The sequence below is a fragment of the Silurus meridionalis genome, chromosome 28 (genome assembly GCF_014805685.1).
Source record: "Silurus meridionalis isolate SWU-2019-XX chromosome 28, ASM1480568v1, whole genome shotgun sequence".
NCBI lineage: Eukaryota > Metazoa > Chordata > Actinopteri > Siluriformes > Siluridae > Silurus > Silurus meridionalis.
In genome coordinates, this window is record NC_060911.1 from 5,471,806 (window position 1) to 5,498,641 (window position 26,836).

General features: G+C 38.4%; 1 protein-coding gene across 4 annotated transcripts in view; it reads left to right on the top strand.

The window, feature by feature from the left end:
* slit1a (slit homolog 1a (Drosophila)) overlaps positions 1–26,836 on the top strand; it is a 91,572-nt gene that overhangs the window by 25,357 nt on the left and 39,379 nt on the right. For all 4 annotated transcript variants that reach the window (XM_046843236.1, XM_046843238.1, XM_046843237.1 and 1 more), the window contains exons 5-8: positions 19,552–19,623; positions 20,188–20,259; positions 22,310–22,381; positions 23,923–24,086. In XM_046843236.1, coding sequence (XP_046699192.1) covers positions 19,552–19,623; positions 20,188–20,259; positions 22,310–22,381; positions 23,923–24,086 — 380 coding nt within the window. The remainder of the gene's footprint in view (positions 1–19,551; positions 19,624–20,187; positions 20,260–22,309; positions 22,382–23,922; positions 24,087–26,836) is intronic.

The following is a 26,836-nucleotide window of genomic DNA, read 5'->3' on the forward strand; positions in this document are numbered from 1 at the left end:
TGTGTGTGTGTGTGTGTGTGTGTGTGCCATCAGATGTGTGAGTGATGAAATATGTGTCATCAGATGCCATTTAAATACCACATGCTGGACTGTCACTGCAAATGCTATTCCTTTCCTGGAAAACCTGATCTTCTGATATGAATGTTAAAGTTTGGATACACTATTCATGGCGTTACTTAAACGTGAAGCAGTCTTTATAACAGTTCAAATGGTTTTGCACTGCAGATTGTTAGTGTGTATAAATATGTATACGCTATATGGACAATATTTATTGTGATACCTGACTTTTTTTCACATTAGAGGCACACAATTGTAAAGGATTGTCTTTGGATGTTGTACCATAAAATTTTCCCTCGACTTGAACCGGAAGACCTGAACCTGTTCCACCATGACAATGCTTCAGTGCACAAAGCCAGCGGCATTAACATACGCTTTCCATGGTTGGAGTGTAAGATCTTGAGTGGTCTGCTATAGAGCGCTGACTTTAACCCTATTGAACACCTGTGGGATGAATTAGAACACTGACTGCACCCCAGACCTTCTCACCTTGTATCACTTCCACTTTGCTGTGTCTGAATGAGCACACATATCCATAGGCACACTCCAAAATCAAGTGGATCATCTTCCCAGAAGAGTGAAGGGAATAATTATAGCCTCAAAAATATATACTCCATATAAGTCCATTTGTAAGCTGCTTATCAACAGACTGGAACTCCTGACCAGATATGTTCTTAAATCATCAGAAATCAAGATTATTTCAAAATCTACATATAGATTGCTTTACATTTCATGCTTTCATTCTGACTATTTTCAATTGTAAGCATACTAATCAAACCGTGCATCAAATATCCAATATACATATATATAACTATATGCACCATTATATCTGTCCTCCTGTTATTTATTTATTTATTTTTTACTAACTGCACTTTATATAGCAAAGCACATCATCACTGCTGCAAAGATTATGCATTGGAATGTAGAGATAGGAATGAGGATTGCTGGGGCATAGCGAAATAAACTCTAGGTTGTTCCGTCTCTCAGAAGCTTATCTGCACAGAGAATTGGATGGCAGCTTCCGAAGCTTCTTTGTGCATAAATAAACGTCTTAAATCAGAGCAGGTCCCAGTAGGTTTGCATTGCGGTGTCGAGAGGGTTTTTTTCTTTTGAGGATCTGCACTTGTAGGTGTCTATGATTTTTTTTTTCATTGAGAGTTTCTTTGACTTTTTTCTTCTTGGGACCCAGACCCATGTGTGAGGATTCCCTTCCATGGCATGGCTCGTCTCAACAAGGATTTGCATACATAAAAGAGTTTATCCCTTTGAGTCACAGTTGACATATTTACTTCATGAGTTAGCAAACGTATTATTAACAACCTCATGGAGTGTGTAACAATTGTGAATCATCAGGATAAATCCCTGCTTTTTCCCCTCCCTTTCCTCTGCTCAAACATTTCATCTGGGAGTCAAAGAGAGGGCAAAGACTTAGAGAGAGAAAGCGATCGAAAGAGAGAGAACAAGTTCCGACGGCCCTTTGTTCCCATGATCCCGTTTCCCCCGTGCTGCTTTGAGGCTTCGGGCGCAGAAAAGCGAGACGACATGTCACAGCATTTTTAATTACAGCCAGAGGAACAGTGTCCTTAAATATTTGGAGTCGGGATCTACCTTGTGTTTGGAGTAACTAGGCCAAGGAATTTTGGTCTAGCCGGAAAGTGAGAGAGAGAAAGACAGCAAAGAAAGGAAATCTACTGTATTGCATTACTCTTGGCAGGCGCTGGCACCTTGCTCTGAAGACAAGACACTTTGAGACACTGAGCCTGCTCCTTGCCCTTGTCCACGTTCCCTGAGCTGGCACAATATCGCAGGCCAGGAAAGAGCCGCTGAGATGTAGCGAAACAAAGACAAAGATGGTAGAGATCCCTGTTGTGTAATACACGGACAAGCCTTCGATCCCCACGTTCATCAGTGAGCCTCGGCCACCAATGACCCTGTCGCTGGTTCACCACTGTTCCTCCCTTGGAGCACTTTCGATAGATGCTGACCACTGCAGACCAGTTCATCCCACAAGAGCTGCAGTTTTGGAGATGCTCTGACCTGGTCGTCACAATTTGTCAAACTTGCTCAAATCCTTATGCTCGCCCATTTTTCCTGCTTCTAACACATCAACTTTGAGGACAAAATCAGGCATTCATATGTCATAATGTTATGCCTGGTCAGTGTACGTACATATTTGCCTGTATCCATGCTGTGTGATGCTAGGGAGATTATTCAGCTATATATAAAATGCTTCATATTTTAAAAAGAAAACATTTAGAGGTTTAAAAACAGAATAATTATATCATGCCACACATTTGGCTCATAAGTTTATTGGAATTATACGCACGAGTCGCATTTGGCTTTTAATGCATGATGAAAGTGATTATAACTTGGCTAATTTATGGCAGCTGGAAGACAGCTGTATGGAGGTTGCTGCTGGTTTTCCTGATGCGAAAATGAAATGAAGCTTGAGCTGAGATTTAGATTACGCTTTGTCTACTGATTAGAATATAATTGAATAGTATTAAAATAGTCTATCATAAAAAAAATATAAAAAAAAAAAAGTTTCTGTATTTGCTTTAATGATTTGTCACATGAACGTCAAGACCGTATTGCCATTGACCGTGTTGTGGAAATAAGCATTGTGTTTATTGTTGTGTTGTAAGGAACATCAGCCACAACAGCCCTGTTTGCCTCATTAAAAGAAACATGACACTGTGGGGGAAATAAAAACCCTTTGTGGGTGATTTTAATGACTGGGACTGCAGTTCAGAGCCCAGGAATGGCTTTGGATGTTCAGGCAATTGGCTTTAAAATACAGGCTCGCTCTTGCTTTGTCTGTTAGCATGTTGGTGCCATGTGTCTGGATTTTAGCTGTTGGTGAGATGTTGTAATTGTTCCTCAGCACATTTAGCAGTGACAGATCTGGCAATGGACCCTAGAATTCTTTAAGCCCCCTTTACACTATAAAGGCAAGAGTTTCGACACACACACCAATATGTGGACTTTCACCATACTTGGCCACAAATGATTGTATAGGATATATTTGTATGTTGTAACATCACAGTTTTCCTTGACTGAAACTAAAAAGCCCCAAATTGCTCCATTAGATGGTATAAGCAAAGGCATGGTTTTCCCAAGCTGAAATAGAGGAACTCAAGTGACCTGTTTAGAGCCCTGCCCCCATCTCCACTGAACACCTTTGAATGAACTGGAACGCTGATTACATCTAGCATCAGTTCCTGACTTGAGAAAGGGGCTGAATGTGGAACTTTTACCCACCAAAATCCAGTAGAAAGTCCACCAAGAAGAGTGGAGGTCATTCTAGCAGCCAAAAATTGGGTTAACTCAGAAGTAGAACATGTAAAAAATGTGCATATAAGTGACATCCACATACTTTTGGTCATATAGTTTATCAAAGTCTTAGAGGAAAACTTATTGTATGACTCTCACTTTCTCTCGCTTTCTCTCGGGCGACTTTAGTGAGCCTTGAACCCCCCCTTGAACGCCCTCCACCCTTTATGAATGATAGGGTCTCATATTTAACATAATATGCATATTACTCTAAATAATACATATTTGTCTATGAGAACTTCTACTCTTTCTCTCCCTCATCCTCTTATCCCAATGGCCCCATGCTGCTAGGTAACTCAGCAATGTGTCTTTTCATTCCTTTTTTTTACAAAAAGCAAGTGCAGAAAGGAAAGAAAAAAAGCTAAATCCATGCACAAATATTAGCACAGAGTAACAAAGGCATTCCTGAATTGTCGTTCCCTGACTCGCTCCTGCATACTACCCACCCCCCCGTCCCATACACAAGACTCCAACTCGACAGAGAGACCAATTTTGAGACCTATTTTCTTTTTAATGTTTTTTTCTTCCTTTGACAGAATGGCCCATTTTCTTAGTGCTCTTTTTTCAACATGTCATGCTGGGGCTTGCAAGCTACCATGTTACCATTTTTGGATTATGAAATAAGACCAGGTAATTCTTCATGCACAGAATTCAGTGGAGGTTTCTATTGTGTCACAGAGTACGCAGGCAGGATTCCCACTAAGGAATGGGGGCGGAACCATACAAACAGCCGAAGCGAAAGGAAAGCGGTAATCTCCATTCTGATCTGTCACCTTTTGGCCCCTGGTTGAAATGTCATTCTCATTCGTGTCAGTGGCCTCTAGATGAAATGGCCAACCTTGTGTCTGCCTGGAGCTCTGTTTGCATGGAGATGCTTAGAGGTGGAGTGGTTAATGTGTGTTTGAAGCCCAAACAAGACGTCCACCAGGAAGCCTTAATGGAAGTCTTGCCAACTCCTAGGCATTGCTATTTTCTCAGTAAACACCTATGTCTACACAGCAATGTCAACTGTCCTGAAGGGTAAAATTGCCTTTCTCACTGAGCCATGGTGATGGGGCTAGAAAAAGATGTCCTCAAGGCCAGAGAACTTTTTAGTGTGTCTAGTAGTTTTCTATCCTTTTTATTAATTTTGTTTGTTTGTTTGTTTGTGTAAATTTCTAATTTTTGGTTGACCTGCTTTATACAAACCTCCTTCAAACCTCAAGTTAAGTGATGCTTCCTCTGCATCTCAAATATATATATCAATGGGTTTTCAATGAAGTTCAAGTAATCCCTGCAATGACCATACAGTTTGACCTCTTTCTAACCTGTAGGGTTTAATAAATAAAAAAAGCAGTTAGCACACAATTTAGAAACCGAAAAGGGGTCACATGGACATGATGAACAGAAGTCCTAAAGAAATCAACCGGATGTTGGCATGCAATAAAACAGCCCAGACACTAGAGACAAAACAGATGCTGGACATCCATAGATTCAAAGTCCAAGACCCTCTCAAATAGAATCCAGTTCAATGTTCTTTTGACTTGATCATTTGTAGGAAAAGCCTTGTACATTACACTCATTTCTCTGTTAAAACCTATATTTTGCTTATTATCCCAAACTTTCTCGAAAAACAATATCTACGTTAACGTGTAGTCAATAAGAAGTGATGTTCCGGGCATGGTGTATTTCATGTATCTCATTTTACAGCCCTATGCCTCTATGATGTCCTATAGTCTCTAACTTTATTAGTCTTTGTCCCAACACCACCACTTACCCCCCACCCACAATTTAGTGGTTGTGGGCTTTAATTTCATGCACCCTTGCTCTGGCAGTTACTTCCTCTTGGAAAGCCTTCTGAGATGACACACAACCCGAGAGGGTCCCTGTGCCGCCCAGGCCGCACGGTGTTGGCATCCAGTTAAGCTGTCAGGCCATAAAATGAGCTGTTTTACCTTTGCTCAGCCCACACACACACACTTATACACATAAATATGTGCCTTCACCCACACACACAGAAATGGACAGAATCTTCACACAGGGCTTTTACTGTAAAATCAAACACTAGGGTTTATGAGGTTTGCCATTTTAAACTCATTGGATGGCCACTTGCAAATAAGGTACACTGGCATTAGAAAGGACTTCAAGAAGTCAGTTGTGGTAAAACTCTCGAATTGAAACTTGTTGATTGATTCACTTATATCTTGCTTTATTAATGAATAAAGTAATATATTTTAAAAATCACTGTGGTATAAAGGGAATATTATATTAAATATTTAAATGGTAAACCTTCTGAAAATCATTTGGATCAGTTGCTGCAGCAGTTAAAGGAACCCTGAAAGTCTGGGGTGCTGTAGTACATCAGCACTTCTACTTTGTGTATCCTTGGTTACAAATGAACCCTTAAGGAAACCATGACGTTGTATACATTAGCCAAGGTCGTTTTGCCTGAAGCTTCAGATATGTAATTGTGCCTGCAAATACAAACAAAAAGGCATAAAGTATTGGAGCAGTTATCAGTCAGTTGTTTTTTAACACAGTCCTTATATGAGCAGACTGCCATTTATTATTTATTGCAATTCAAATATATTAGAACCAATATAGATATTTTTTGTTCTTTAAGCAATCTGTGATAAATATAAAAAAATTGGCCTCTTTAGATAATAGCCTGGGTTTGTTTTAGCATGGGATTTGGGATTTTTATGGAATAAGCAAAACAAATGTTTTTAAAGCCATAAATAAAAAAAATAATAATAAAAAATGAAAAAAACATAGACTTCCATCCCCATGCCTGGATAGAGCACTGCAAATAAGTGCATTTCTGACACCAAGCTTCATTACCTCTTTTTTGAGCTAAATGTTGCTAGAGTTCAGGAACTGCTTTTCGGCCTTAGGGCTTGAAATTACCCTCCCAATCGTTGCTGCTCCAGGAGTTCATTAACCGTGACAACCCTTATTCCCATTCAACTGTCATTTCCAACCCCCTGCCAAAAATAAGAAACCTGCCTAATGGTCTTCAAAATGAGAAAAAGGGGGTCTGCGATCAGAAAGGAAGTCAGTTATGAAAAGAGGGCACGTCTGTCTTCATTTCTGCAGCACCACTAAGGGATGCCCGGCTTCTTGTACTTAAAATAATGGTGGGCAAAAAAATCTTAGTTAAGACCATGTAAAAACCTAGTAAACATAATGAGCCTTGTACGCAATCCAACACTGCCCTTGAAAGTGGTTTCCCCACCGCAACTTTTCATCCCTCGCTTTTTTTTTTTTATAGAGTGCTTGATTGTGAAATTCCTAGCCAGAAGGAGAGGAGGAGAATGTGTAATTATTATATTGATGTACCTAGATGTACCTGTGTGTGTATAAGACAAGATTCACATAGCGGTTAGGCTTTATTACTGCAAAGACATCTATAGCTTGCATATACCACAAGTTTGACCTGTTTTTATTGTGCTAATATACTCACAGCATTACTGCTAATCTGTTCTACAGTGGGAACAGAGCTTTTAGATGGAAAATAAAGCTTTTTATAGGTTTGCTTTTACTAATGATTCCTTTGAACTGGCAAGAAATGACATGATACTTGTGTAAACAGAAGCAGGTGATATTTTTTGTTCAATTTACATTCTCTGTTGCCTAAGTTTACAATACTATAGTGATTTGACAACCGAGTGGTCTGCTTAGTCTAATGAAAAATTCCTCTTCACTTTTTGCTGCCCTCCTGAAGTTCTTTTTAAACACGGCATTGCACAAATGCAAACACGCCATATATGTGGGAGAGTGGCTGGGTTTGACCTTCTTGCTTTCTCTTTTCGCTGAAAGAGACAGAGGTTTTGTTTGTCTGGAGGGGAAGTTTGCCTTTCTCGCCCTTACCCGTCTTTTCGAGATGGTGATGATGGAGAGCGCTGGAGCAAAGCGAGTGAGAGAGGGATTTATGACCTCTGGAGAACAAAGTAAATATGAGAGACCAGCTATTGTTGCCCCGCGCCCCCCGTTGTTGCCCTGCAGCTCTCTTCCCACTGCTGCACAGCTGGGACCGAATCCTATTGTTCCTACACCCCCAATATACACACAGACACACATACACACTCCCCCAATGGCTTAGTCACAGCTCCAGCTGGGTACCTTTGGTCTCCTAGCAACCTCCACCTCAGCAATTTGACTTGAGGCACCTCTGGCTAGGAATCTTTATTGATTCAGAGAGCCTCCAGACATTGTGTATTATAGCACTCTGTGATGGGGCCTGTCTGTATTGCTAGGAAGCGCCTTTAAGACCTTTTCTGTTTCCCTGACACAGACTCGAATATGTCACTTTTATATTTCGCCCTTGTTGGTTTAACGTGAGTGAGCCGGGCTGCAGTGTACTTTGTTGAGACGATTCCCAGGATCCACTGCACCCAGGGCTAAAGCTGCTTAAATCTAAGAAAGAAAGTTTACAACATCCTATAACTATATCAAGTCAAGTCCTGCGAGCCAAGAACAAGAATCTGAGGCTTGACCAACCTGGACCAGCTGAAGCTTGGAAAAATGTCACCTGGTTTGAATCTTGATGTTTGCTGGTAAGGTCAGAATTTGCAATCCAAAGCATGAATTGATGGACACAACCTGTCTTTATGAGTGAGGCTATTGGTGGTGGTGGTTCACACCCAATACCAATTAAACACTGTCTAAAAGCCTTAGAATTTTAATGACTATTGCTGCTGAGCATCTCATTGTGGCTTCGATTTACCCTTTAAATAGCTATTTACAACATGATAATGCTACATTTCACAAAGCAAAGGTCATCAAAAACTGGGTCCGTGAACATGACAGTGGGTTCAGTGTACTGCAGTCTTCTTTGTTGTATTATACTTCATTTTTTGTTTTACCTTCCGCTTTCTTTTTCCTCTTCACCCCAGTTCACCCCACTTCTTAATACACAGAATATACTATACCACTATGTAAAATCATAATCCTCGATTTGCACCTGCAGGGACTGACACAGCACAGACATCTAGCAGACACCTTAAGCATCAAAGGCTTGGTGTCGAAAGCTGACAACAGGCCAGTACAATGACAATCAAGTCTTACAAAATGAGCTGAGCAGATTGTTTAATTATAAGCAGACCACCCTGCAAAATATAACAGTTTGAATATTAAAAAAACATCTAGGTTTTAGAGAAGAAGAAAAATGTCTTAAATAAGCATTATTTAAGGAATAAACACATTCATATTATTCCCATTATTCATAATCCTACTATTAAAATCGCAATCATGCATACATGCTCAATGCCAATGATTATTTATGCAAATGAAGACTGTCTTGTAACATAAAGTAGTTACAAGACAAGCAAAGTCATTACTTTAAAAAAATACTTAAACTTATTGCAACATAAAACATTATTAACACTGAAAAATATTCAACATGATGAACAGAAATCAAACTACAGAATATCTAAGTAAAAAGCTATAAGTACTTTGTATATAGAACAAAGTTCCAATGTTTGGAAAGAGTTTGGTGACTTAATACTGCAAGATCTTATAATATGTTAATTGTTATTCAATTATTATTATTATTATTAAATGGGTTGGTGTTGACATAAAACAAACATTGGGAATAAATATTACTAATGAACTAGTGTGATTATTGAGCTTTTTTCTATCTTTTTTTTAACTTGGCAACATTAAAATTATTATTACAGTCTTTAAAGATACAAGGCTAAATGATGTCGCTGATGGTATATAAGCTAAAAAATACAAGTAAAACAACCTACTTTTGGCCTTACTAACTATGTAAGGGAAAAAAAGATCATAAGAATTTTACACAATCTGCTCTTGCATAGTATTTTATCCCCAAAATAACATGAATAAGATTTTTATGGCTAGAAATAAGATTGTAAGTCACTAAAATTTACTGGAAAGTAAAAAATTATACATTGTCTACATCTCAATAATTTTTCCTCACTTAATTCATTCCACCATGACGTTTTTTTTTTAATCGATATTCTAATCTATTTGACTGCAGGTTTTTTTTATTGTAATCTATTTCAAATAGGTTGGTTCTTCAGCAAGCTTTGTATATCCTGGCACTGAAACGTAAGAATACAGGAAACTGTGCCAGCAGTCGCATTAGCTGTCAAAGAACAGTGAGTGAGTGATGAGTCAGTGCATAAAAGGCCTACACTCGGCTCTAAAGAGCTACCAGGCAGATATTCCTGACCCTGATATGCTTGGTGAATAAATAGAGATTGATCATTCTAACTGAGCCCAACACAGATAGTGTTATGTGTAGGTTTGGGTAGTGTGTGCAGTCCAGAGATAAGGAGGCTATGGTTTATTGAAGCTGGCTGTACATGTGACTGTGTGATTTACAGCTACTGCAGTATACCTCAATCTGCATATACCTTGAAGTTGGTAAGTAAAGAAAAAGTGAAAAATTTGGATTTAGGCTACATTTTGAATCGATAATGAAAAACAAGGAGAATTTCTGGGGTTAATATGACTATTGTCTTTTAAACTGCAGAGATATATATAGTTGAATTTCAATAAAACATTGTCATTCCCCACACCAGTGACAGCAAGAATGTGTACTTCAGCAGGAAACTCCATTAAAGTGAAGATGTGAAGATCTGACCAGAAGAAAGAATACACAAGCCAGGTATTGAAAGAAAGTGTTCAGAACTAAGAGAGAAAGAGTTACAAAGAGATGAGTGAGTCCTATGATTGCTTTCCAGCTCCTTTTGTTTAGTCAAAGCCTATTCTTAACGCAGCCATTGATCAGAAGTGAGCACAAAAGCCGAACATTGGTTCACCTAGAAGAATGAGAATCACCAGAGCACTCGGACTGTTGACTTTGCTGTTATTGTTCTGTCCAGAGCTGCAAAATTGATTGTAAGTTGCAACCTGGATCTTAATTATACCAAAATCAATGGGGATTTAGGGGTTTGTCTGTTTCAGTGACACACGCTATTGGTATTAGCAAAGTAGGGTGTGTTGAAGGTGATTTAGAGGAAAGAGTATAAGATGGTTTTGTGGATATTCAATGTATGGTTGCTTTAACATGTTTAGTTTTGTATTCTCCCATTCATCATCCAAAATAGGCTGGATATAACAGAATATATTACATTTGTAATATGATTTTAACTTCATATTAATTGTGCTTTATGTTTCTATTTATTTTATATTTACAGTGCAAATATAATGATCTTTTGTTCAGTGTAATTTATATAATTTTACTAAATAACTACCCGCATTGCACTTATGTACTTAACTTTTGTACCGACCTTCATGTAGTATGAAATAAGCTGATTATTATAAATAGATTTATGGAAATTCTGCTTGTTTTGCAATTAAAAGGTGCGGCATAGTTTTCATTGGTGTGGCACATATTAGGAGTTTGTGTTTGTGTGTTTGTGTGTGTGTTGACATGGATGGACTGAAACTATTTATTTCCTGGATAGTGTTGAGTACTTCTTCCAATCTCTTAGCATCTCGTTCTAATGGAATTAGCCTTTGCAAATTATGTAAAGTATGTCTTTTTTATAGCTGGCTATTCTTAGAGTTTAACAAGTTATTGTAGAAATTATATCTTTCTCTAGTGGTTCTGTAATGGACGTACTGATGCCATTTAGTTTCAGACAAACTGATGGAAATGTTTCTCAGCTGCACTATGTGGCCACAAATAGGAGCTAAACCTGGCCAAGCACTAAAGTGCTCTAATGGGGTAATGGGCTATTAGTCTGCACTACAGTTACACCTCTCCGTTTGGCCATTTTACTTTCTCGCTCTACTTGTTTCTCTTTCTTTTTTTTTGCGTTTGCTCTCGCTTGGTTTCTGGCAGGTATCCATTGCATCTCGTCTGCATAATCACACAACCACACACATTTGCATCCTGAGACATATCAATCAAGCAAATCGAGCTTAGTCAATTCTATTTGTCAACTTTTGCCTCCTGTCTGCCAATCTCAGTTTTTCTGCTAGAAGTCCATAGGGTGTATTTAAAGACTTTTGCACCACCGAGATTTGCTAATTAAGCCAACACCTCCAGTCAAGTGGGATATTTTTGGCAGTGTAACAGTAATTAAGGTAGTAGCGATGACATGAGAGAACAATGGTAGACTTGGAATATGTCATATTGCACAGATGTTATAGCATGAACCTCTCTCCAGTTTCTTTTAGATGGCAGAGGTAAATGGTGCATACTGAAGTGCTTCCAGACATCTTCCTTTGTATTCATGTGACAAGCAAAATCATACAAAATATCATGTATCATGTTGAACATCAGCACCAAAACATTGGCTAAAAGTGAATCTGAGGGACACGCTAGCTCAATGCTCCTTCTCTCCAGACTCTGGCCCTAAACAAGATAATTCAGTTTAATGGGTCCTTTCCTGCAGCCTGCTCACAAACTCAAATAAATAAAAAACTATGATGGCTTGGAAGACGACGGAATCCAAATGCTTTACTGTAACCGAATGCCCCAACCTTGAGTTAGTTTTAAAATATGTTATGTACATTGACATAACACATTCTTCTGAGCTATAGAGTTTTTTCTTGCTTTTTTATGGCCTCCTGAAAGATACATAAAAAAAAGAACAAAAAAAACTACTGTTTAGACTGAGGAAACAATCTCACTCAACCTCACAGTGATTTTTTGTTTTTAAGTATACATAAGGATTTTTAGCTCGCTGAATCTGCATATAAATTCCCTTTGATAGGGAAACAATGTTGTAGTGTTCACCCCTTAGAGACGAGGTTCAACATTCTGTATAAGAGGGTCTTTTTCTGCTTGAAGGTTTCAAGTTGTAGAGTTTTTGATACTTGAGGTTATTCGTCATTCCTGAGTGTGCCATGGAAAAACCACCTTATAGTATATCTATACAGTCCACAATATGTATTTGTGCTTTCTATAACAAAAAAAGGTTTCTTCAAGGAAATGAGTAACAGATGTAACTTTTGAAAGCAGCTCAACTTGTAACCTTTTGTGTAATATAAACTGTCAAGTTCCCTCATTTCTGGCCCCCAGAGTACAAGTTGGTATGAGGGTGAATCCCTTGTAAAGTGAAAAGAGGTTTCACACACAAGAATTTCTTTCTAGAGTAATGTGGATACTCATTAGGCACTAAAACACTTGGGTTGAATGTAATGGACATGTGTCAAAATCTTATACACCTTCATGACACCAATTTGAAAATAAAAACTGCTTAAAAATATTAACAAGACTTTTACTAGGCCCATATACTTCATATAGGGTCTAAATACTTAAAAACCTAAATTGTGCAATAAATAATCATACCAATCGTGAATAACCCAATGAATAAATAAAATAAATAAATTTTTATAATAACTTTTAATTTATTAAGAATATTGGTGTGGGCAAAGCAAAGCAAAGCAAAGACAGTTTGTGAGATGGGAAAGCGAAAGCATATGGACTTTCTTTAATATGTAATGCCATATTTGAACAGCTTTCCCCAGATATTCTGTGTATGTGTGGGTTTAAGTGATAGAAGGATGGCTTGAATGAATTGAAACCATCTGCAGTGCTTCTTCCAATGGCAGAGTTTTGGTGAAAGACCAGAAGTTGCTGAGATAGAAGTACTTGCTGGTTGAAATAATGGAATAATGATAGACAATAATAGGGTCTTATAGTGGATAGAATTATGACCCACACACATATATATATCCCATGAAAGCAGGGATAGGGGTGTCGCTTTGAGGTTCTTCAGACCACACACATCTCAAACTTGAGACCTCAAGCGATCTCAGAAACCCATTCTCCTGTTCGGTTTCCTTTGAGGTCTTCCTCCTGTTCTTTTAATCCTAACAGCAATCCATCATTTGCTTCTCAACTTCTGCCTGTCACACCTAAAACTCTGCACTCATCCCCTCCATCCTCCCCCACCAGTTCCTAAGCACTTTCTCCAGAGAGAAGAAGAGAGAAAGCAGCAAAAAAAAAGAAGTAATTTGTCATGCCCTAGCATTCGCTCTTCAGGCAGGCTGATTTTATAGAAGTGACGGATGTGGATGTGCCGTTGCACAGGAAGATGGATGGCGTGCAGTGCTCTGAGCATTCCTTATTGGCTCATTATTAGGGAGTTAGAGTGCATCAGAAAGCTTGCTGTCAAAACGCTGAGGTATTTATTGATTCTCGGAGCGATTTGCAGCCAGGGCTGATGTTTCTCCCGTTAACAACCTCTTATTCTTTAGGTTTTATCTCTTTCCAAATGATTCTCACTCTCTTTTTATGTGATTTTCTTTTCACCTTCCACACCTTTATTCTGTAGACTTTCTAACACTGGGGGATTTTGCACTCACATCCTGAAGTTTATACAGTCTAAGGTTGCATTGTGCAATATAGTTATTTATACAGTCTAAGTGCTTAGTGTCATCCTGAGAGAATTTTACCTGAAGTCCTATACTTTTATTTGCTTAATTAAAATGCTAATATCTTCACCATTTGCTCCAAATCAAACAACTCATGGTTCTGGAAGTGCTGAAATTTCTTCGACGTTTGAGCAATTCAAGTATAAAAAAAGTATAATGTCAATCCTTACCAACATGTTCCAGCTAATGCAGCGAATTGGGGGAACAAAACCTAAACCCTGTCTCACTTTTGTCCTTATTCATTTACTATATAGTGTCTGTGTCTGCCTTGCTAATTGTTTCTATGCAATTTTGGTGTTTGACGAAGCAGATTAAAAGGGGGAGTCGGGGCGTCTGTAAGTGTTTGTTGGACCCTGTCGTTCTATTAACAGCTTTCCACACCTCATTTGGGCAAGTAATGACTAACTAATTACAAGCCACTGTTCAAACAGCAGCCATGCATCATCAGCACTCTTTATCTTGCGTTCTATCCTTATTTGTATCTTCTACAGTTCTTCATTTCCGATCTGATTTTGAGGACGTCGAATGATTTAACGTTTATTAATGATTTTCCCGTAGACAATTGGAAATTCGATTTTCGCAGCAGGTAGTTTGGGAGGACGTGTGGAGAGCAATTGTTTTATTCCTCTAACACCCCTATATATAAGACACTCAGGTTTTTAAAAGCAATGGATGCTTTTATATCAGCTTAAAGCACTGCAAATTGCACCCCAGAACAAAGTCAGAGTAGAGCTAAATTGCGCAGCGTTTCCTGAGATAATTGGGTTATTTGCTTTCCTTTGTGGAATGAGAAAGAGAGAGGCAGGTATGCGGAGAGCGAACGATAAAGAGGTGAGTAGCAGATAGATAGAAGAAAAGTAGCCTAATGGAGAATGATGAAAGACGGTCTGTGTAACTGGGAGACGATTACTGGTAAACCAGACGAAATGTAGTATTTGCGGTAACGGCTTAAAAAACAGGAAGTGGATTACTCACTTTTTTCTCTCTCTGTATTTGATATTTCTATTTTTAACCACTGAATTAATTTGACTAAATGTGCACACCCCTATTACATCCACACACATCCCAAGGACCAGGGTGTGCTATTCATCCCTCTTGTACTTATACCAAATATTGTGTGAAGATTATACAAAATGCAATACCATACTAGTTTTGTTGTACTATACGACTAATCTGACTTACATAGTTGATGTTTTATAAATCTCAGAATTACGATGACTGTGTGTAGCATGTGAGATCTATGGCAGCAGTGACTCGAGAACGAATCCTTTCCATTGTGTTGACTAAATTTCCCACCTACAGTGTGTTTGCTTAACAGCAGTTTCACAGGCTTCGATGCCTTCACATCGTCCCTGAGTGCTGCAGACAGCATAAGCTATATTGTGGATAATTAGCCAATAGATACTGAATCACTACTGATCCCTAAAGTAGACTATGGGGTCTGGGTGAAGAAGAAATGAAAACACGTTTTTAAACTTGCAATATAAGTTTTGATCTGCACTTAATGATGTGGATCAACCAGAAGTCCTCCACCGAATTACTTTTCTGAACTAGAAGTGAAAGACCCGAGTGTGCGAAACGTGCTATAATTATGATGTCGCGTGTCATTAAAAGAGAGTCGGTAAAGCTTGCTTTGTTTAGAGTGTTCTTTTCTATAAGCGTGCTGGTTCTGAATTTCCTTCCCTTCCTATATACATTTCCTGAGTGGGATTAAGTAGAATTAGTGTGTGTATGAATATACACTATATGGACTAAAGTCCTGGGACACCTGCCTTTTCCCAGCCATAGGTGGGTAAGTAAACTTTCTTTCGGCTTCTCCCATTAGGGGTCGCCACAGCGGATCCTCCGCATGTTTGATTTGGCACGTTTTTACGCTGGATGCCCTAACTAACGCAACCGGGATGGAGTGAAAGATCTTGGCCTGCTATAGAGCTCTGACCTCAACTCCTTCCTTCATCTACATGAGTAGCTGACTTTACCTACACCCTTGTGGCTGAATGAGCACAAATCTCCACACGCACACTCTAAAATTTAGTGGAACATCCTCCCAGAAGATTGGAGGTTATTGTAACAGCAAATGGGGACTAAGTGTGAAATGCAATGATCAAAAAGCACATTGAAATCTTATTAGGCATAATAGCATTCCGCAATTCCTATCTATGCTCCAATGGAATGGACTACAAAGACTATAACAATTAATACTGCATAAAAAGCTACTTCTTCCATGCAGTGATATACAGATCGCTGGGGCACTGATAAAATTAAAAAATAATCAGTACACAAGCTCTTGTTAAAGCTTTTCAAGTCGTTTTGTAAGTGGAAGGGGTTGCATTTATGAATTGCTTCAGATAATTACGTTTACAGAGATCTTGTATGTGCTCGTATGTGTTTGTTTTCAGACAGTTCCACATGGAATCTCCTGCTAATATCACTGTAACTGTAACTTAACGCTGTCTGTTTCCACCCTCCATAACTGGAGGATCTGATAACCAATAAGGCCCTGAGTCTGGCGGACAAAATGTGGCTCCCTGCTCCAATTAGTTCTGCTTGGTTTGTGGCCAAAGTCCACCTCTTCAACCTTTGGGCATGCCAGCTGGACTGTTAATACAGAAATCCAGGCACCAATTGAAAAAAAAAAAGAAAGTGAACTGTAAAGGACAAGCAAAAAATGGGAAAATCATTAAGCAAACATTATTTAAAAAATGAATCAAGGTGTTTTGTGCAATTATATGCATCCATACAGTTTAGCTACAAATCTGAATAGAGATTTTAAAGAAATAAATAAAAAAAGGTGCTCTATATTTGTCACATGTACTTTACAGCATGGTGAAATTCTTTCTTCTTATATCCCATGCGATGTTCGGAAGCTGAGGTCAGAGCACAGGGTGAGCTATGATACAGTTAAGGGCCTTGTTTAGGGGCCCCAAGAGTGGCAGCTTGGCGATACCAGGGATGAACCACCAACCAGTATATTGGATCCCTAACCACTGAGTTCCCACCTCTCCTAAGAATATGAAAACAATGTCTACAATGTTTAGATTGTTTACAATGAATATTTAGAGGAAATGCTCTCCCATTTGTCTTTTCCTTTCGATTTCTCGATAATGAAAAGTGGAAGAAATAAAGAAAGTCCTCAGGCTTTATTTTCGTGAGATCATTAAGCTGAAAGCACATCGGTCATTGAAAGGTCGACTAAAAAGAAAAACAGGACCCATTCAAAGTAGTTTTAATTCCACTGTATTCCACTGAACTCAGCACCTCATTTAAATAATCCTGTAAATTAATCATACTAATATAGATTTACCAAAAAGGGAAGAATGCTTTCTTTTTCAGCCATTTCCCCGATAGGTATCTGCAACCCTGCCATTCCTGAAGCTTAATGATTCAGACCCTGCATTTGGCACTTTATGGGAACATATTTAGTCATGTACTCATCATAATGACACAGGGAGGTATAGCAATGATCCTTGGGTTTGAGTGACGCTTGTGGCTTTACACTGAATCACTGAATCACTGCAGACGAATCTTCGCCAAATCATGCGTAGCACTGCCTCTTTTGTCCTTTTAAAGCTACTTAATTTTCAATTTTCTTCATGCAATGCCAGCATATCTTGCGAACATTTTCCGAACCCAGCATCCCGTTTTCAATCGCACATTCTCCATCATCCTCTCCTAAGTCTTTCCCTGAACTTCAACCAAGTTCAAAAGTGGTTCTATTACACATTCTCAAAGACAATGTGCGAGAGTGTGTGTGTGTGTGTGTGTGTGTGCGTGCGTGCGTGCGTGTGCGTGCGTGCGTGTGCATTGTAAAATGACTAGAGAAAGAAAGAAGCCACGTTTGTCATCATCAGCTTTCTCATTATCTTGTTCCAAGGCTTACAATTAGCCCCCTGCCTAACACCAGTTCATAATCCAGTCAAACGAACACGATCGTAGCTCTCTAAAGCCTTGGAGGACTTCACCAATCGCGTTAGTGAGTACTAACAGGATTTACGATGCTGATTTGCAGCTTGTCAGTCTTTGTTTTTCATTTAGCAAGTTTCCCTTTTTCACAATTGACACGTCGCTGTATCCTCTCATACAGACTTTGTGTAATTGTTTAACAATTTAAATGCTAATACTTTAAAACACACTGAACTAAAAATATCAGTAACAAATTGCAATTGGCTTTTTTGTAAAGCTTTGCCTTAATGCCGTGCTGAACATTAGGTTGCTTTTGTTCTCCGTTTTTTTTTCTTTCTCAGACACATAAGAAAGGGCAATTAACAGTCAAACATCAGTGATGTAAAAAAAAAAAAGAAGTGTAGTCCATTAAAAAAACATGTCAAGCCAATTATCAGCACAACAGGGCATCAAATACCAGGCTGAACTCCACTGGTGGGATCGCAGTCTGCTTTTGTATTAAGGCTCATGTACAAGCTGTAAATTATGCATTTCCGTTAGCAGCATATCAAAACCATATTCCTCTCTTCTATTGTCTGGAATGTATATGGAGGATGTATATGGAGGATGTATATATCAACACATATTTCCTAAAATGTGAAATCTATAAAAAAGAAAGAATGTTTGATGATTTAGATAATTAGGTGTCTCCTCGTTTGTTTCTCCAAAGCCACCCTTTTGTACAGCATCACCTTTTGAACTCTTTTTCCTCGTTATAATGCAATTTCGACATGGTGTATTTTAATAACCTACACCTACAGGAATTTGAACAGTTATTTGAGGATGCTTTTGTTTGAAATGTTTGGTGGGATAACTAGTTCAAAAACATATTGACGGTATTGCAGTGTCACATAATTAACCATTTTTTTATAACACTTTTAATTAATTTTTTTAAATGACCACATATTACCAATAATTTGTATTATTTATAATCCTTTTTGGAGAAGCACAGTTAGCAAAAAAAAAAAAAAAAAGACAAGATGGCGCTTAATTAGGCAAAAAAAAAAAAGATGCAATTTATTCTGTATTTTTTTTTAAATCCAACAATGATTTAACAGTTCACTATTTGCAACATAACTATGAAAACAGTGTAGTGGTAATATCCATCAAAGCCTCTTAATGGTAGACATATTGCTAATTGTTGGGTGATAACTTGAAAAACATCTGAAAAATCACAATCACAGCACTCATTTACTAAGTTGTCAGTCAGTTGTCATTGGTTTAATGGCAGAAAAAAGGCTATTTGTTCTGCCAGTTTGAGCAGGTACCTTGTACGATTTGTACATGTGGTGAGATAAATGGAATTACAACTGTAACTGTTTTTGATGGTTTTTTTCTTCATGAATTATGGCATGGCTGATAATTGAAAAAAAAAGTCCATTCTGTGGGAAAGCATGTACTTTTTATTTTTTTGTAGAAAATGCTGGACATGGTAACTACCCGTACTCCGAGCTCCCCATTGAACCTCGGAACAAAAGCTCACACTAATTAGCCTCATTGGGTTTGTTCCTTCGCTGCAACCGTCCTTCTTGCTCCACCTTGCCATTCGCACTCTCTAACACTGTTCACAAATAGTGCCATCAATGGCTTTTAGAAACAGCTAAATGGTGCAACCCTTCACAGTGAAAGGCACATCACATTGGTTCAGTCAGGACTGGCGCTTTGTAGATGTTTGTGATGGAAATGAGATTAAAAACCACTTAAAAGCATTGTGCCTGCACTTGTATAGTGTCAGCTTTGAGGCTGCATACAGGGTTTTTTTTAGCATTGGATTAAAAAAGGGTTCAGGGATCTGTTTCTTACAATTATTATGTTCACAGGTTTGCAGGGTTTTTCTCATTTTCTACATCAATTGAATAACATATCAACTTGTTTTCACAGAGACCTAAGTGAGAACTTCATCCAGGCCATTCCCCGCAAGGCCTTCCGTGGAGCTACGGACATCAAGAACCTGTAAGCTGAACAACTCATGCATCCAATTTTATATTAAATGTGAACATGTCTATCTTTAATGTTCATAGTGCATTCAGTTTGGTAAAGGTGCAGCATTTTTGAACAACCTTCGACCTTCAGTCTCAAGTGCATGCTAGCAAAGATATAATTAATGACATTTTACGCCGACTCTATCAATATGAGATAATTCATAATTGAGCCATCACGGAGACCCACAGGGAACTGATTTAGGTCTAAAGCGGTTCTGCTATTCAGCATGACTACACTAATATTGATTTCACCAGGCAGTGAGCGAAGTTCCCGCATATAATAAGCTCTTGCTTATGGGAATGACTGTTATTAAAAGGCACATGAATAAAGACTGGCTGGTGTTAGATGATTGGACATTCTGCATTGCTCATAGCTTTCACTGTTAAGTTCAAAACAGTTTAGGCCTATCGATCCTGTAAAGCTCTCTGTGTGTGTGTGTGTGTGTGGGTGGGTGTGTGTGTGTGTGTGTGTTTGTGTGGGTGTGTGGTCAAGACATCTGTCTTTTTCATTTAAATCTTTTTTTTTACTTCGCAGTCAATTAGACAAAAATCACATCAGCTGTATTGAGGATGGAGCATTCCGAGCACTTCGAGGACTGGAGGTTTTGTAAGTAACATACACACCTACACATCTGTCTTACTCTCTATATAATGACTTTCCACTGATAAAATCATTAATTCATTTATTTCAGTGAAATGCAGCAGTTATAACTATTTATCACTTCTAATTAGAATAAGAAAATACAACTTTTTTTTTTTTTTTGCAAAAAGAACAAATTACAGCTTAGACTTTAAGGGGATATTTGTATAACCTATTGGAGGCAAGTGCAGGCTTTTGAGAATGACATATACGCTATATGGACAAAGGTTTGTTGATACCTGACTATACGATTCATATTCGACCAGCTAATTCCACATTTGCTGTTATAATAACCTCCACTCTTCTGGGAAAGTGTTCCACTAGATTTGGACTTTGGTTGTGGAGATTTGTGCTCACTCAGCTACAAAGCTGTTAGTAAAGTCAGGTACTGATGTTGATGATGTGAGGAGGCCTGGGGTGCAGTCAGCATTCCAATTCATCCACAAGGTGTTAAGCAGGATTAAGGCCAGAGCTCTAAAGAGGCCACTCAAGATCTTCCACTCCACCCTATGTACAGTACATCATATCTTCATGGAGCTGGATTTGTGCATATGTGCATTGTCATGCTCGAAAGGATTTCGTAGGTCAAATTAAGGAAAAATGGAACTCTACCTCATCCAAAGACATTCTGTACAAATATATGATTCCAATTTTGTGGTAATAATTTAGGGAAGAACCACATATGGCTGGATAATTCAGGTTTCCCAATATTTTTGTCCATATAGTGTATAGTATTGAAGTATATAAGGGTTGCGTTTTTGGCTGATGAGTAAATTTGATTCCTGTCAAAGTATAAAACTATATTCCTTCGACATGACATAATTTTTAAATCATATTTTAGAGACCACTAACTCTGCTAAATTTAGATAAAACTTGCTCCAAAGACAAGTTAGGTCCACTATTCATTCATGAATGTTGATTAGATGAAGTAGGTGTATTTTAAAATCAGTATTGGCAAATAATTTTGCAATGAAATCATTTAGATTATCATCATTTATAATCTGAATTATTATTGTACACTAGTATTAATAATTTTAGTGATCAAATTAGTTTTATTGCACCAGTTACCTCCAGTTAGTTGGGCTACAGAAAGTTTACCCCCTAGAAGACACATTCTGTGTCCATGATCAGGCTCAAAATATTGTACTTTTACTGTTTATTAATAGATAATAGCCTGCAGCAAAAATTTATTTACTGACTGTACCTATAACTGCCACTGCATTATTATGGAGTTTTTGACCTAACTAAGAATTCAGTCTTTTTTGCGAGTACAGACAAACATTTCGAAGTAATCCCACATATGTTACAGATGTAGTAAAAACACTCTTTCCTTTAGCCAAGAGATCTTTATCATCGATCATTCATCTGACAGGAGCTGAGGTAGTGATTGGATTTTAGCCATATTGCTCTACAGTATGTTTGTAAGTTGTTTGTGGGGGTGTTTTCTTTTCCTTGCGTGTGTGTTTATGTGTGGACACAGTATGACAGAGAACACAGTGGATAAAAATGACCTCCAGCAGAGGTCTATGGAAACAAAAGCGATCTCTGCTTCCTATTAGGAAATCATCACACCCTGCCAGACACGGACGAGACTTCATAAACCTACATAAGCTCCCTAGGGCCTGTGAACAGACATTCTCCAAAAAAAGCAATTTCAACATTTCGCACCTCCTAACGTTCCTGATTGGGTTGAATTTGCCATGGCGGTGCTCACAGTGGTTGGTTCTTACTCTGTGTTACTCTCCATCTGCAAGTAATGGTGTGTTACTTGCCCTCCAGGAGGGTGAATGAGAGGCAGGTAATAGAAGAGTTGCAGGCAAGAGCACTGATACCTTTAGGGGAAAAAAGCTGAATATAAACTTTAAAAGAGAAAGAAGAACTGATACCATGATTCGCAGTAAAAACAGGCTTAGGTTTAGAGTAAATCTCATGAAGTAAGTAGCGGTAATTAAAGTGAATAAGCTTTTTTGCCAGGATTGACTTTTAATTGCACGTCATTTTTCTTGTTGTTTTATAGGACACTCAACAACAACAACATCAGTGCCATACCGGTGTCGAGTTTTAACCACATGCCAAAGCTGAGGACGTTGTGAGTAAAAACACACACACAAAAAATCATTTAGTTTTTCGCTGTTGTTGTCAAAGTGAGATCTTTTTATATGTGTACATCTATACTTTTACACAAGCCATGTACTTGAGTAAAACTAGAGATACAATCTGTAAAATATTACCAGTAAAAGTGCTCTATTTAGTAAAAGTACAAAAGTATTTGCCTTCAAATGTACTTAATATAAAAACTACTTTGATTTATTACTGCTATAATGTTCCTATTATAATTTTTGCTTAATCAACTCAGTTTAAATACACTTATGTAGAACACCGATCTATTAATAGTATGATATTTATGATTCAAACACTGATTGATATCTATTACAATTATGCGCCCCAAAAACTTATTTTCCAATAAGACCACCGGTGTTGTAGCAAGTAAGAGTCTAAACTAGTTTAAAACGGACCACGCGCTCTACACTGATTGGTGAATTGGGGCGTGTTTGACAAAATGTAATTTGGTAAAAAGTACGATTTTGTGAAGTTGAAGTAAAAGTTTTCCCAAATGGAAATACTTAGAGTACAGATAAGTGAAAAAGTACGAAATGAATTACAAACTACTCTTTTTCATCTGCCTGATAAGACCAATACCGTAATCCCAATATACAGTCAGGTTACGCAGACAGACTTAAAATCTAAAAGTCAGTTATTTTCAGGTTTATAACCATTCCTTGCTTAACATGTTGGTCCTTTATATCCGATCAGAAAAACAGTTTTTACTGTGTCATATTGAAGCCATGTCGGACCACCCTCTCATTGACAGGCCACAAAAGCAAATTTGAAATAATAATTTAGAACCTTTAAACAGCATAAGGGTCTCTCTGTGGACCTCAATCCACAAACTTTATGACATTTTTATTTATTTAGAGTCCATTTTTTTTGGCTAGCTCAGCAGGCAACTCAGCAGCTAGTGAAACCATTGTCCCACACTGCGTTGGGCCAGAAGACACACACTGTATCATTCCATGGAGTCTTGGTGGGCAGCCATAGGCCACACTAGGGTTTGTAGCCATGCCAAAAACCATTTCCTCAGTTGATCCTCAGACGATTCTGCACGAACAGCCCTAGAAATGAATACCCCCTCTGTCCCCATTGTGTATGTATAATTAGAAAATGTGAATGCATGCTGAAATAAAGATGACTGCTCTCCCAAATTTTGGGAAAAGTAAAAAAAAAAAAAATTAAAAAAAGATTACCACCCACAATTTAAACTACAGCTCAGTTCCAGATTACATGATATTAGAGCTTTGAGTTTCTGTCACGAGATAATCCTGAGAAAAAATAAAAAAAATAATAGTTTTTATTCAGTCAAGACCATTTAGTTTCACACCAAGGACACACCTTTTGAGAATACAAATGTGGCAGTATCTTTAAGGATATGTCAATACTAGACCAAATGGAAAATGATGAATGTATCTATAGTATATAACAATATATTGCTTGCATTTTTTTTTTTTTTTATGTAGCTCCAATGAAAGCTTTTGTAACCTCCTTATTATAACTGCACTTTCCCCTCTTTAGCCGATTGCACTCAAATAATCTGAATTGCGACTGCCACCTGTCTTGGTTGTCCCAATGGCTGCGACAGAGACCTACACTTGGTCTATTCACCCAATGCTCGTCCCCACCACAACTTCGTGGGATCAACGTAGCCGAGATCCAGAAACACGAGTTCAGTTGTTCAGGTAAATCCCTTTTATTTCCCCCAGCTGTAGTTGCTAGGTTGATTCTCCTTTCCTATCATGCCATTTTTTTTATAGTACCACAATATCAAGCACTGTCACATTGATAACAGTTGGCAAACTCAGCATCCCTCTATCTTGGTTGGATAGATTAAAAGGGAAAATAACAAAAAAAAAAAAGAAATGCACAGGTGTTTTTTTCAAGTCCAAGATAACAGGTGACTCCCTCACACAACTCAAAGAAAGATTGTATAAGAATCACTAGGGTATACAAGGTCAGGTCTGGCAGGTATGAGACAGAAGCTCTCAATTGCATTTGATAGTTTTGTGGAATTTGAATATGGAGTGTTTTTTGGTTTATATATTAACAGTTGTTTGGAGCCTTTGTTCAAAATCATAAGTTATTTGTATCAGATTCTTCAGCCAAATCTTTTGCTCCAGTTAGCATCAAAAAAACTTCATAGAGTCTTGTTAAGCAGTCTTTGTTGCTCTCGTATACTGTTACCTTTATTAGCATAAAACTGGGATGATTTTCCATCCAAAGAAGCAAGTTATTTTCCACAGGACCTGCTTTTTTGATAATCGGCAATTACCCTCACACTTTTAGGGTCATAAAGGCTTCCAGTGAGACTTTTTTCTGTTCTGAGGTAAGCAGGACAAGGTTTTTAGACAGAACTAGGCCTTGTTAACTGCTCAAAGGAAGTCGCAGCAACAGTTTGGGAAAATTGCTGAGTTAATGCAGGTTGGAGACTGAGAATCTTTTCACATGGCTTGTTATTTTCACACAAACAAGCAGCCTGACAGAATATGAACTATTTATTTATTGACAGTGAAAACTGTGCTACTGGTGAGATACTGAGCAGATGATGTGGGAAATGTGGGAAATCACAACTGCATTTATAAGGTGCATATAAGGTGTAAAAGCCATTGTTTTGTTTGATGTTTATTCAAACCATTAGACCATTAGAGGAGGCAACATAAATGTAACCTGGATGATATGTGAGGTGAGGTCACAGTTAGAAAATGAGGCAGATTTATAGTGATTATATGAATGCAATGTTTTTTAGCTGATTTTATACTCTTGTGGTAGTCTGATTCATGTCCTTCGCCCAAAAGCTTTAAATATTTATCTGTATTGCCCAATCAGGCACAAGCCATGTCTCCAGAGCCCTGACCAGCACATGAACCCGCAGTGCAGAGATCATTACTGTGTGTCTCGCTGGCACATAAATGCATGTTGGCTGCATTACTACTTCGGTGTGTGTGTGTGTGTGTGTGTGTGTGTGTGTGTGTGTGTGTGTGTGTGTGTGTGTGTGTGTGTGTATTCATGCTAATGCATGAAGAGAAGACACCTGTGTGGGATTTAGGATGGAATGGGTGCATGAGTGGAATCTGAGTGTTGCTGTCCGGATGGTGGGAAGGCTTTTTCCATATCTCACTTTACAATTCTATCGCCTCCAAAGAGTTCAACCTTGTATTATCTCTTATTAATTCCTATTCTGTTTGTTTTATGACAATTCAGTGATTAAGGCTAAGTCCACGTTCTATCACCAAGGCTGTGGCTAAAAGCATGGCCTCCTGATAAGCTAAGTATATAAGTAGTTGTAATTAAGTCAATGGGCCATGAACTAGTGCCAGGAATTTCACTGTGTAATGCTTATGTGTACAAATCCACTCGACATGACCAGACACACTAGGGAAAAGCGTTTGCCATTTAGACAGATGGCGCCAGATGGGCGAACACACACCTTCATAAATGTGGGTTGTTCAATAATCCAGATCTGTCTGTGTGACCTGCATGGTACCGGGGTCACCTGATAGGTGTTACATTAAAATAAACCAGAATTAACTTTACATTTATCGCACCATCGAAGAGTTGTTCTGATTTGGCCCATACTGAGGGTGGTGTGGTTCCTTTCTGTTTGCCTTTCCTAAACTGGTGACTTTCTGTATCCTGTATGAGTTTCTCTGGGTATGAATTAACCAACAGACAACAGAACTCTGTCAAAAATAAATAAAAAAGAGCAAGAGAGAGAGAAGCGAATCAAATATTCATTGGTCGAAAGGCTCCCAAGGAACTGATTTGTTATGCAGTGCAAATTAGCCTATTAAAAAGTCTGTTTTATTGGCTTTCTAGGTTACGCTGTCTAGAGGGTATCACAGTGCAGTGCTATCTTCTTATGACAGGTGCAGAGCAAAGAGTATCTAGAGAGGACATGGAAAGGAACGATTATAGTTTATGCATATTGCTGCGCACTTTTCTTTCCGAGGCGAGGGATGAAGCACTGAATTGTGGTGAGAAGCGCTGATTGTGCGTATTTCAAAGCGTTCCCTCGGGTGGTGGACTGCATTAATGCGCCTTTAATATGCAGCGTATCGCACTAGAGGTGAATCAGGCTTGTCCTTGGCAATGCCAAGATACTATTACAACAGATTTTGTTTCGAAAGTAGTACAAGCAAGACATTCCCTTTCTGTTTCCCTTCACTAAATTCAATGTCACAATCCCACATTTTATTTTTTTTTACTTTCGCCTACAAGGCAGTGGCATATAGTTGTAATTGACTGACGTCTAACTTGTTGAACAGAAAAAGCTCAGGGCTGAACCTCATTTTTCCAGGGTTTTGTCAAGACTAATGGTGCCTTAAGCCAGAGCCACAGTTCTTTCCTCTGTGGTCAGTGTTGAACTCAGGAGTTGGATTCTGCACATGATTGAACAGGAAAGGATGCACCATAGCACTGAAGATATACACTG